The sequence below is a fragment of the Melanaphis sacchari genome, unplaced genomic scaffold (genome assembly GCF_002803265.2).
Source record: "Melanaphis sacchari strain LSU unplaced genomic scaffold, SCAv2.0 Contig1343_pilon_pilon, whole genome shotgun sequence".
NCBI lineage: Eukaryota > Metazoa > Arthropoda > Insecta > Hemiptera > Aphididae > Melanaphis > Melanaphis sacchari.
In genome coordinates, this window is record NW_020270556.1 from 481 (window position 1) to 14,561 (window position 14,081).

A 14,081-nucleotide genomic window follows, 5' to 3' on the forward strand; every position below is an offset into this window, starting at 1 on the left:
AACAAAATATTATTTTGCTATAAATTAAAATTCATTATATTTTTGAAATTTTTCTTGTTAAGTAATTTAGTTTTGAGGAATTGAAAAATGTTATTTGATGTTTTATTTTTGAATTTCTGTAGGCATCAAACTACTGACCAAATATTTATAAAAGAATTATATCTGTTAGTAAAATATAGTTAAATAGGGTAATAAAATAATTATAATTTACCAACTAATGATAGGTGGTAGGGTACAAAATTGTTCAAATATACATATTTCCAAGAAAATCTCTCAAAGAAATTGTGTTCAATCTGATAGTCCATGAAAATATTACTCATACATTAAATACAATACAATTTTAATGTAATAGTAGGTAGGTATTGGTAAAATTTGTCGGACCCATAAAATAATATCATTAAAACTTACTAAATAATATAATAGGTATTTTTATGTAGAGAATAATCTGAAATTTAAAAACACATGTTAATCTTTTGTTACTTTGTAACTTTTTATAAATATTAAGATATTGAGCAATACATAATGTTTAAAATGTGCTTTATAAGGCTATTTAGATTTAGGAGTTTATAATACAACTGCAAATTAGGAATAATTATTATTTAATTAAAATGAAATGGTAGACACTAGACACGATATTTTGTGATTTGGTAGTTTTAATCAATTTGAATAATATAGTTTAATTGTTATCAAACGATAATTTGTTTTTCAATAAGTTATTATCAAATCTTATCAGAAAGCGATACAAGATTATAATATCGAATATTATAATAATATTTATTTATTTATTTATTCTGTATGATCAGCACAATATTAATAATATAATAATATTAACTATTACGTATTTATAAGCGATGGTCATAATACTTTTTACTAAATCCAAAATAAACAAAATAAATTTATTTATCTATTAGATTATAAATTATAATTATTATTATAATATAAACTTAATAATACTATATTACAAATACTATGTACATTATTATTGATTTTTGCATATAACTATTTAAAATTTCTTCAATAAATTTAGAAGAAGTAAAATAATATGCTTATTGGTGAGCAACACTGAATGCTTAACGGTCGTATTGAGCAGCTGCGGGTCGCGGACACATACAGGTTATCTGTATTTGTTACCACTCATGCCACTATGGTATTAATATCCACTGTTTTCTAGAAATTGAAAAATATTAAAATCAGGAAATTACGAAATCAAAATTGAAACGTCAATATTTTCATAGAAAAATTAATCCCACAAAATGGCTATCTTCGATTTTTGAAAATAATTAAATAAAAATATATGAACTTTACCAAAACATTAAAATAAATTAAAACATAAAATATTTGTAAGTTCTATTCCTGCGAGTCTTATTAAAAATCAGAATTATGATATGTCCATTATTTCAGGAGATATCGCAATGGGTAAATCCTCGCGGGACACCGAAATTATTTTGAAAAAACGTTTTGTATAATTTTTTTTTTTTTGGGTCTTTCATAAAACGATCAAAGAGCGTTTGAACAATTTCATTCACACTGAAAAAAAAAATTAATTCTGCTAACCAAATTATGGTAATCACAACTATTAAAAGCAGTTGGCTCAGGGACAGCAGTAATTTTAATTAAGAATACCAATTAATTCTGGTTGGCTGTTATTAGTTGTCTTTACAATAGCAATTGTGTTTACTACTAAACTTGATCTGGTAATGCTTACAGAAATAATGTAACAGAAACTCATACATTCTTGTTCACCTTACAAAACTAAATGATAGCTTGCAATATATTTTCTGTATAAATAACAGATGTATGTTTTATACTATTGTTGAAGTAACAATGTATAACCATGCGAGCAGCAAATCATTTTGTAATGATAACAAAATGGTAATGTTCGATATACTTTATTTCTGGTTAAGGGAACAATTATTAATATGCAATTATAACCAAATTGAATTGTATCTTATACAAATTATATTGTAATATTATACATACATTTTTGTAGTAGTAAATATAATTTTCACTCAGGGGCGGTTCCAGTGGCATTGTTGGGAGAGGGTGGGAAGTAATTTTCAGAAAAATGTTGATATTATAATATGTTTTTTTTTTTATGTTATTTTATTGTTAACAATATTTTTTCAGTAATACAAACTTGGGGGAGGGGCAGCGCCTGGAGCTGCCTCTTTTTTCATTGACTGTTGAAACATTAGTCAATAACATTGTATTAGGAAAAGAGTGGAAAAATAACAATTTCATTATTAAATAATTTGCACATGTGCTATTTTATATTTAAATGATATTATAATATTATAAAATATAATTAATATATATACAGATATACAATATTATAATATAATGATAATATTTACCCTAAATTTATACATTATACAATAAACTTAAAACAAATTATAAACAAAATATTATATTATATTATCCCATTATAAATGGGATAATTTATTAATGTTTATTATTAAAAGTGTTCTTTAGACTTGTATACGGAACATTATAAATGTTATAATTTTTTACAAATTTGTTAACAATACATTACAGAGAACTCCTTAAAGTTATATACTTAGTTCCATCTGCAGTAATATTTATATGGTTTGGTATAGGAGAAATTAAAGAATTTTGAAAAATAAAATTATTACCATCTACAAATTCATCGAATTTCACTTCGAAGGCACAGAAATGTTCATTAAAGCATAAAGTAATTAATGGGATAAATTCAAAAATTATTTTATCAGAACTGTAAATATATAAATTTTTGACAGAAATAAATTTGAAATTATTATTATCTTCAATAATATCTTGAGTTAGTATGCTATTGATTTTGTAACATGTACCTTTAACAGTAGCCCAAGTAACAGGAAATAATGTTTCTTTGGGATCAAGATTGAGTTCATTAATAATTTTTTCACATTTAATTGAATTAATTATCTTACAAGGACCTACATCAATAGTAGGACATAATCGACCTTTATAAAATGTTTCATTAAGTTGTAATTGGTGTTTAATTGCCAAAGTTAAACAAAGATTTCGTCTGTTGAAAGACGATCTAGCACAAATTTTTAAAATTCTATGTTTGGCCTCATATCTCATTGTCCAAATATGACTAACCGGACCAAACTTTTGAATCATAGAGGGGTAATGTACCAAAAAATGGAATTTAGGTTTAAGACAATTTTTGCTGTATTTCAAATAAAGTTCATTGAGTTCTGCTACCAAAGTTTTTAGTAAATAAATACTTTCTTCTTCAAGCGCAGGTGATAGCATGATATCTAAAACTTTACGTAAAGTTATATATAGAACCCAAACTGGTTCTTCAATAGGGATAAGATCGCCAATAATTAATCCAAAATATCTTACTAGTATTAACATTTCAGATGCCGATTGTTTTACATTTCCTACATTAATGTGATCCATATTAATTGTACACGGTTTATTTTTCTCAGGTCCAAAATCAAATGCAAATAATCTATCATTTAAAACTTGTAACGAAAATAATTTTAGGTCCCTTACATAAAACAATATAATAAAACCCATGATATACTTAGCACATCCTTCAAGAATATCATGCATTAAATCAACGCCTACTTGGTCAAACAAATTAAAATTTTTAACATCTAACCACACACACTTTTCTTTTATGCCAGTGACACTTAGATTGTTCATTTCTAAGTGCATATAATATTGATCAATTGACCTTAGTAGACTTTCATCTTCGTAACATTGAAATTTTAAATCATTTTTTTTTATAGTACAAATTCGACATGAATAATTTGAGGAAAAACTTTCAGTTAAACCAATAATTGAGTGGATTCCTAAATTATCACCAATGATTAATCCTAAATCAAAGTATAATACACCTTTAAATACAGGAGTATCTATTTCTATACCAGTTTCCTGTAAATAATTTAGTTCATTAATTAAAGGATTAAAAATAATATTATTTCCAAATTCTACTCTATCACAAGAGTGAAAAAGTAAAGCAAGGAAAATATTACTTAAAACAGATGTACGGTGAGGTGGTATGCATGGGACCAATACATACACTGCTCCCAGTTTATGAACACCAGAATGACTCCCAAGAACATTACCACTTTCAAAATCATCAAAGTACATAAAGAGAGGTAAGACAGTTTTACCATCAAATTTTTTCAGTCTGCTTTGCCAAAAGGTACCCTGAACAAAATTCCTTAAAACACTTTTATCATTCATTAAATTAGCCAAGTGTTCCAGGGTTTCACCAAGAACATTTTCAAGACAAAAAAATTGTTTCAGGACTTTTCGCAATGGAATAAATTGTTCAGTACAGTTAATAGGTTCAAGAACAGACAAACCTTTTTTAATTACTTTGTTTAAATGTTGGCCAATAACAATTTCTTTAGGTTCTACATAAGATCCTGATTCAGCAAAATAACGAAATATCTTATGTTCAGTTTTAAAACAATTGAAAGCATTTTCTATAATATCTCCAACATCAATAAATATAGAGTAACAATTTTCCGACATTTTATTTTTGTTTGATACTTGTTCAACATAATTTTTAATAAAAATAACTATACCCTCAGAAAAAATCTGTTCCACACCATCAACAACTATTTGTATAACATTTCTAGGTATAATTGGATTAGCATATAAAGATGCAATAAAATTAGCAATAGACTTATTCAATATTTCAGCAGGATTAATAATTTCAGTTTTATCTGTTGAATCCAGACTCTCAGAAAAAAAATCAATAGAGTAATTTTTATCAATATTTATAATTTTTTCTATAGGAAAATAGTTTTTTAACTCAGTTTTGGAAGACGAAGGAAGTGTTTCTTCATCTAAAATATGTTTTTGTAAATGTTTCCTAAAAGAGTTTTTTAGATTAAAAGACCTAGAGCACCCTTTTTCTGCACAATAAAATGAATCAAATTTATTATGCGAATGTTGGAAATTGAAATGAGTAAACAAAGTATTAATGCTATTCAGTTTTAATTTACAAATAAAACAAAAAGGCATTTTGAATATTGTAGATTATAATTAATAGGTATTTAACTTTATGATATACAATGAATATCAGACAATAGTGCATTAACAACTGTGTAATTTTTATCCCATGGAGTAGTAATATTATAAAATCCCTGCTGAATAAAGCACCAAATTAATGCAGATTCTGATGGATATTCGGCATTTAAAGTTAAAATGACTTTAAAGCAACAATCAACTGCTGCGATTATTGAGTTAAGACGATAAAAAGTGTTGTCAACAATTACCAAGTAACTGGATATCTCATCAATTGTAGGGCCAACAATTACAATAAAAGGTTGCAATGTCTGTCCAAATGCTGCCAACTTTTCTCTTCTTCTAGTGACAGTTTCAAGAATTTCCGCATCACTTTTAAGATGTGTTATGAAACCATCTCTGGCCTCAAGTTTTGAAGGTCGCCCAGTGTTTTAGATTTTTTAACTCTAGTACTATTGACACCAATTATGAACGGAAGACATAAAAACACAGCAATATTTGATGTTTCTTCTTTGTCTGCAAATATCAATTAAATGATTACTTATAATATTTAATTAAAATGAATGTTATCTATATAATATGTATTATTATAGATACCTATATAATATTGTTAATATAGTATGAAAAAACCATACATTAAAATACAGATCAATAACTAACCTACAACATCAAATTGTACATATTCATTCAATAATTCAGTAGTTGCAAGTTCTTTTGTTTTTTTGATTTTATCAGCTGCCAACTCGAATATTCGTTTTTTGAAGAGTGGCAAATTTTGATAGAGCTTTTCAGATGAATTTGGGAATGCTACATCAAAGTCTTTTAGAATCTTTAACAAAGAAAACATAAAATGTATAAGTATTAATATTTAAACAGAGTAACTAGTAAAAATAAATAATTTAAAAAATAAAAATCGGCACAATTGCCAAAAGTATTATGTAACTTGACTAAACTAGTAGTTTTTGCCTGGAACTATCTTCATGTAATAAAATAAATAACATTTTAAGTCATAAATAAATAAACACCACATAAATAAATAACTAACATAAAAATACCCTTTTATTTTTTATGATTTAATATTTTATTGAATTTGTATCTGTAGCTCCAGCCTAAAACTAGTAGTTTTAATTTAATTCATATAACGCTTAGATTTTTTTTTGAAAATAGTTGGCTTTCTTTGAAAAATTACAATCTATACAGTATGTACAGTATGTATAATAAGTAATATTAATAATTTACAAACAGTTGACAATGAATATTCACATGAGTAGGAAATCACACATTTGTAACACCTCTTAAAAATGATATTGACTTAAAATATTAATATAAAATATGAATTGAAGACCTATAAGGTACAATAATTACATTTACGTATCTGGCGATTAAATATTTTAATTTAATTTAATTATGAGATAAGAAAGGTAGTATCGGACTATGGGACTGTTTGTTTAACACTTAGATCATTTAAAATAATTATTCACATATAATTTTTCTATTCATAAATTGTGTTGTTTAAATATTGGCTAAAAAAATAATACTGAACACCATACTTACAAGAAGATATCCAGTTGGCTTTTTCAAAGCAGGATACTCTGTCATGTACTCAGCTATGGACTGACCATCTTTTGATGCAATCTTGTTTAATCGTACATGAACAGTTATTTTCCAATTTTCTACAACCAACTTCCAAGGATCACTCGAGTTTCTCAACCACTTCAAGTTTTCTTCATTATCTATCAGAGGATTAATGTTGGTCGCAAATTGTTGAAGCCCACTAGAGACATCATTCGGAGAAGATCGACCAGAAGATGTTGAACTACGACGAGACACATTAATGATTCCAGATTTTCTGTAGTCTCGCCTTCTGTTGTTCAGGCAGTCCAGCAACTTTCCTTTCGCTGCTCTCTTTAGGCCAGGCCCATATGAAAGATAAGGAATGAAGTAGACTGATGTATGTTCTTTACTAAAAACATTCGTGATTTGATAAGCTAAATCATGAAGCCTAGATGATGGAACCCGTTTATTGATGTCATCTCTTAGCTCTTTATTAATGATCAAATTACACAAGCGTCTACGGCCTATGCTATCCAATAATCCTTTTTCTTGATATTTAGCTAATAATGCCTTTCCTTCGTTAGCACTTCTAAGTAGATCTAACAGTTCCTAAATAAGTGAAAAAATTATTACTATTTAGTATTCTTATAATTTTATAAGAAATATTTCTAGTGTTTGTAACACATAATGTATGCATAATTAGTTTTAATATTTAGAACATTTTTAATTAATTAAATTCTTTTTTTAATATTTCTGTATAGTAGGTGTTCACCACCGTAAAATTCAAATATTATTGTAATTATTAAGATTTTTATTAATGAAACTAAACAATTAGGTTAGGTTAGATAAAAAAATATTCATATTTAGTATTCATATAAATCCTGGTAAAAATATATAGTTCTCAATTAGGTACATGCTCAAAAGTTATAATTAGAGCGCGGATTTCTATGCAATTGCATATTTTTTTCCTTTTAATATTTTTGGATTTTTGTCAGTTATCTCCACGAATCATCATAATTTGAAGCTAATGGTGAAATCTTTTTTTGCATATTTCTGCATATTTAAAGGTTATTGCATATTTTTGCATATTTTGGCAAAATTCAAAATTTATTGCATATTGAAGCGAAAATTTAAAAAAATTTAAAAAAGTGTATAAGATAATATTTTGACAAGTAGAATGATTTAACATTTATATCTACTCATTTGGCATTTTTAGTGATAGTCATAAAAAAAACTGAAAACTCGAAATATAACTTTACATCTAAGCTTTTCAATAATTGACGAAACGAAAGAAAAAATGCATTCTATTTCTGGATCGAAAGGTGTAACACTTACAACAAAATTAAACGAGCTTTCCAATAAAAATGAAGGTCTGAAAATTCTACGAAAAATTAATTCAGTGTTATTAAGCGAAAACGTTCAGCTCAAAGAACTTTATCAAGATCCGATAATACTAAGTTGCTTCAAATATGCCCCAATAACTTCGGTTGACGTCGAACGTTCGTTCTCAGTCTTTAAAAATATGTAAACCGATAAACGATACAGCTTCACAGAAGAAAAACTTGAAATGCATATGATTATTCATTTTAATAATAAATACAATTTTAAAAATAAATTAAGTTTAGAAAATTCCCTAAATTTTTTATTATTAAGTATTTAAATAATTAATTATTATAAGTTTTATTGTAAATTTTAAATAAATAAAAAATTCTTGCATATTTTCATAATTTTGACTGCATATTTTCATGATTTTTACTGCATATTATATGGCATATTTCGATACTTTTAAGTGCATAAAAATCCGCGCTTTAGTTATAATAATGAAATCATTGTAATACAAATCATCATATTAAGTATTAACCCTTTAATATAAATTGATTAATTTTGATAATCTATATGTTTTTAAGTAGGTCAGTTTTGGAAATATGTGGGTCCCGTAAACAAAGAAGCCCTTTAAGAATTTCTTTAGCATTATATTAACATGATATACCTAGACTACTATATATTATATTATAATATTTAAGTATCTATGTATATTTAATATTATAATAATTATGCTCCTGTATGATGTTACCCATAATACTTGTAAAGTAAATAATACTCAACTGTATTTGCATATGATCTTAGCGAATCACTTTTTTCACCAATTTCTGAGCCAATTTCATTATTTTTAGAGGATGCATTAAAATCTCTAACATGTTCGGTTCTTTCCACCTCCAGACTACTTGATGAAGTTGAAGCTGTTAAATCCGGAGTTATATCCTAAAATTAGAATATGTTTTTAAATAGTGCTGACTAACATATACTCCCAAACCACTGAATAAAAACTCACAGTTAATGTACTAGGACTATGCTGATAGTTTTCGGTGTAATTACTAGTTCCAGGTTCTGATAACTCGAGAAGTATACTTCCAATATTTTCTTGGGGTTCAATATCAAGTGTATTACCCTTAAATAAAAATTAAATTCTTAAAAACTATGAATAACTAGAATTTTAAACAATTAAAATTGATAGTTGGAAAATCCATACTAAATCAGCTGTCCCCTGTACTATGGTTTTCCATTCTCGTAAATTTGAAACTAAACGAGTTCTGTGTCCAACTATCGGGACTAATTCTTTAATCATGTCATCCATCAATAATAGCAATGCTTTCATATCAATGTCATTTTCTAAGAATACATGAAGTAAATATGTAATATATTATATATCATATATATTTATTAGTTGAGAATAAGGTACAACTTTCTTGTATTTTTATTTTATTTAAAAAGATTTTCTAATATTTCTTATAGTAATAGCATAAATGACATTAGTAAATACCTATTCAAACAACAAAAATGTTTAGGTAATAGTAGGTACCTACACGGAAAAACTATTATTTTTTTTTATAAATTTTATTCTTCAAGAAGATAATGAACATGTTTGTGTTGGGGCCCATGAGTTCACAATTTGAAATATAAATTCAATAAATAGATAGTTAATATAAATTAAATAATTACAATTTGTAATACCTATACATTTCTCACCTCGTTTCTTACACAACTAAAATATCAATATAAATAAATACAAATTTTTTTCTTTGTTTATTATATAGGTACCTAATATAATAATTATTATTATGTAATATTATGTAAAAAAATGTATAGCATAATGTTAGGTATACGAGTATACTAATAAGTAATAACTTATTAGACCCAATATCAATTAGACTAAATAAATAATTAGACTTAATATCAAATAAGTTTAGTTTAATCAAATTAAGAATTTAAAATTGTTTAAAAGAAAGATTTATAAATTGATTTATAAATGAGAATAGATGCTATTAGGTTTGTAATCAAAAACCGAACAATTTCTCCTTTTGAAAACACTAAGACATTGTTTTAGCAATAGGAATAATAGGATAAATTATGCTTTTTAGTTTGTAGGTACAATATATTATATAAGTATTTACCACTTTATTATTACTAATAATAATTTTAAATTTTATTTTTTATTTCATTTTTTATTTTTAATAAATATTTTTGATTAAATTTAAGTTTTTTAAATGCTTATTTGAGAGCTTATAATAATGTTTTTAAGTGCTTATTTTAATGATTTTGCCATGATTTTAAGTGCTTTAAGTCTCGAGCCCTGATTATTGGTTACTCTAATTGTAAGACATATATTTTATTGTATATTTGTATCGAAATAATAAGAATATGTCTGTTTTATTCGACAAAATAGTGTATTAAATACATGATTTACCAACAAAAATAATAATTAATTCAAACCAGTAGGTATAGGTATGATAATAATAAATAATATAATAGACACATCTCGAGAATGAAGAAGTCCATACTGTTAAATTTGTTACCTACCTCTAAGTATATAATTAAGTGTACACGTGTTTTACCTACATGACGAGATAGACAAAAAATAGTGCAATATTGCAATGATATGTTTTTAATACAATGTTTTATTGTGTTTGTACTTACCTACTAATGTAAAGATTATATTATTGTATTGTAGTATTGTATCGGTACTTACCACGGAAGGTGTCGATGTATTTGACAAGATCCCATGCTTTTAAAAAGTCTACCACATCCTTGTCTGCCATAATGAATTTGGTAGAGATATAGGTAATAGTCAATTGATATAATAAAACTTCGTATAATCGTATCCAAGTCGAGTACTCGAGTGACGATTAAAGTCAATATAAATTATAAAATAATGAATATTTAAATCAATCAAATCAAACTCTTAACACGGTCGCGCGGAAGTGCAGGAGCAGGAAGGACGTTTGATATACTATGATTTTACAAGAATAATATTATAGCCGTCGCCGGCCGCCGCCCGCCAGTCGCGCGTCGGCCGTTACAGCGTCGTAGGCATGGGTTTTCCCTTTATATTTTGTTATCGGTTTTCTATTTTTGTATAACGTATTATTTATTTTGTACTCATTACCAAATAATTGTTGGCATTACCATTTACAAAATATTGTATTGAATTTTATTACTGGAATTACTAGAAATCTTTAAACTCAATTAAACAGTTAGGTTGGAGATTTAAACCCTTTTTGTAGTAGTAACAATCAAACTATTATAATTATCCAGTATCGTTTACTAATTTACTGTAGTTGCGTTTTAATTTTTATGATTGGGGAAACAAAAAATATGGTTAGATTATCTGAGTTATATTAGGTACAAGATACATATTTAGTATAATATGAAACTTGGTACACACTACAAGAAACCATTTAACATAAATCAAATAATACTCTTGACGAAACATTGGTTGAATTTTTCACATTATTTAGTTACTATTGAGGTTTTAAAGTAGTATAAACCAATTGAGATTTAACAAACTTATTCTGTTGTAAACCTACAACGATTTTTTTCAGTGCAGCTCTCTTAAAACATTCTGATCTTTCGACTGGTCTGTTATCGCTAGTTTTAATGAACATTCTGCATGTTTCCACTTAAAATCACATAAATGTGTTCTATCATATTTTTACATTAATATACACTAACTTTATTTCAAAGTAAATACAAAGAAAAAAAATATTCATTTATATATATATATATATATTACCTGTCTTTAGCATCAATATGTTCAATGTTTTTGGTTTTATAATGTGCCAACGTCCAATAATCAGTACATTTTTCATCAGCAACCGATTTAATAGTTACAACTCCTCCACTTTGTCTGATTGTAATCGAATTCATAACATCTTTTGCAATTTTTTCATTTTGTATTAATTGGGTAACTTTTTCTTGATAAGAAATATTCTATAAAATCAAATTATAAATTTATTCTTTGAATATCTTATAAAATGTTATACTACTCACTTTTTTTGGTTTTTTTTTTAACGTTTTTCTATTTTTCACATCTTTCCTTTTTTGTCCGGTCAATTTCGTCATCGATTTAATTACTGGTTCCATAATTTCAACCTATAAATATAGTAAGCGATTAGTTAATACCTAGTTTGTTAAAAATGTTATGATATGTTATACATTTGTATATTTAAAAAAAAATTATTTATTATTAGTATTAAATATTTAAATTAAAATCAAACTAAGTCTTAAATATTGTATTTTATATATATATTTTTTTACTTACATCACTTGTAGAAAAGCATTCTTCTTTATCATCACTTTTAACTGAATAACACGACATTTTTTTTAATTTTAAAATAAATTTAATAAAAAATAGAAAAAATTTTGAGTACAAAAATAAGAGACGTGAGGACGGTGTAGACTCAATGAGGTATACTGTGTACACTGTGTTAGCTAGTCTCCTTATATGCTATGTTTCCTCTTACAATCCTCATCCCCCATAAGCATGATTTGTTATAACCACTTTTTTGGCTAAGTTGTTATTCTTACGGATATAATTTAAGAAAGCACTCATGTACGTGTACGAGGTCTTCTACGAATTTTATAATGTAATACACTATAAGTTGAAAGACCTCAGATAGGTCAAACCATTAAAATCAAAATATATGATTTCTCATACTCAAATTGTTATTGCCAATTATTTTTTTTTAAACATGTACCTGATTAATATAGTTCCTAGAACCGTTTTAAATACGTTTTATAATGTAATAAACTATAAGTTGAAAGACAACGGATAGGTCAAACCATTAAAATCAAAATATATGATTTCTATGATTTCTCATACTCATTCCACATACATGCGAATATTAGTTAGTTGTTATTGCCAATTGTTTTTTTTAAACATTTACCTGATTAATATAGTTCCTAGAACCGTTTTAAATACGTTTTATAATGTAATAAACTATAAGTTGAAAGACAACGGATAGGTCAAACCATTAAAATCAAAATGTATGATTTCTATGATTTCACATACTCATTACACATACTTGCGAAATATTAGATAGTTGTTATTACCAATTATTTTTTTTAAACATGTCCCCCAAAATATATAATAAAGGTTATCTTAAAACGAATGACGTTGATGATCATAGAGATGGAAATTTGGGGCTATACACACATAAAACTGTGGAGTTGTTTTAACCACCGAATAAGTCAATTCCGTGCACATTCGAGCGTTAAATTTCGCCTAAGGATGAAGGAGTGTTAATTTGACTACGCTATTGACGCGGTCCCGCGTAATATTCCGTTTGAATTCAAACGGCCTTTACGCGGAAAACCGCGGAACGACTTCTCTATCCAACCGCCAGCGACGACGGACGACGCCGACGCACGATCAACGGCGTCGGAACGTTTTGACCGCCGATACCGCGAACCGGTCCGACGACCGGAGTGTCAGTTCTTTCATATACGCCGTACGCGACTTAACATACGTCGATTGTTAACATTGTCGGTACTGCGAACTTGGCCTTTTCCCTTGACCACAGTGTTACATTCACCTTTGACATTATTTGTGTTCAGCATTTGATTCGTGTTTTAATACAAATACAATAAATCGACGAGTACCGTCTTTCATAAACTCAATATCTTGTGTTATATATTTTTGCTACCTGCCACATCCAACCATCCCATTCCACCTCCAGGTACGCATCATGATGGCCATGGTCCGGTTGCGTATTGCTGGGTGATATACAATTTTCGTACGAATAGGTCAATGAATGCAGATTTATTTTTGGTAACGCTTTTGTTGTCGTACCGGTTTCCGTAATGTATGGTGCGGGTGCATGTATTAATATCAATCGGCTGCTCTGTCGGGAACAGCAACGCAACACTGAACGCTGCTAACAATTGATTTATGAAGTATCTACAACCTACCAAGCAATACTAGGCAGGTGGTACAAAATCTCTATCACTACCCCATCTCCACCAGCTATATTTAACACCACAATATTCAGTACATCATAAATTAGGTGGCGCGGCTATCGTTACGTACTTATCTGATTATGATTATCAATCCGGTTTTCAGTCAAAGCCTGCAAACCACGTTTTGTCAATATGGTTTTCGGAGAGAATTTAGCGTCTCAAATGGGTAAAACGACGAGGTAGTAGTGTGGGGTAAATATGAACTTTCTAGCGGTGATTCTGGTCAGAGCCGAATT

General features: G+C 27.4%; 3 protein-coding genes across 3 annotated transcripts; all 3 read right to left on the bottom strand.

Annotated features, from left to right (window-relative positions):
• Positions 1-2,828: 2,828 nt before the first annotated feature.
• LOC112591406 lies at positions 2,829-4,814 on the bottom strand (the record flags this gene model as incomplete). Its single annotated transcript, XM_025335211.1, has 5 exons — positions 4,781-4,814; positions 4,551-4,691; positions 3,949-4,388; positions 3,536-3,888; positions 2,829-3,460 (listed from the first exon to the last, which is right to left on the bottom strand). Coding segments are annotated over exons 1-5 (1,600 nt in total), but the record flags the coding sequence as incomplete, so codon positions are not given.
• Positions 4,815-5,030: 216 nt separating this feature from the next.
• Positions 5,031-9,205, bottom strand: LOC112591404. The gene is given in 7 exon segments (XM_025335209.1): positions 5,031-5,428; positions 5,431-5,511; positions 5,656-5,824; positions 6,550-7,158; positions 8,656-8,811; positions 8,882-8,998; positions 9,080-9,205. Coding segments are annotated over 7 exon segments (1,656 nt in total).
• A 2,220-nt stretch (positions 9,206-11,425) lies between these two features.
• LOC112591405 lies at positions 11,426-12,205 on the bottom strand. The gene is made up of 4 exons (XM_025335210.1): positions 12,149-12,205; positions 11,878-11,979; positions 11,621-11,817; positions 11,426-11,528 (listed from the first exon to the last, which is right to left on the bottom strand). Exons 1-4 carry the CDS (start codon positions 12,203-12,205, stop codon positions 11,426-11,428), a joined length of 459 nt encoding a protein of 152 aa, XP_025190995.1.
• Between the last annotated feature and the right edge of the window lie 1,876 nt (positions 12,206-14,081).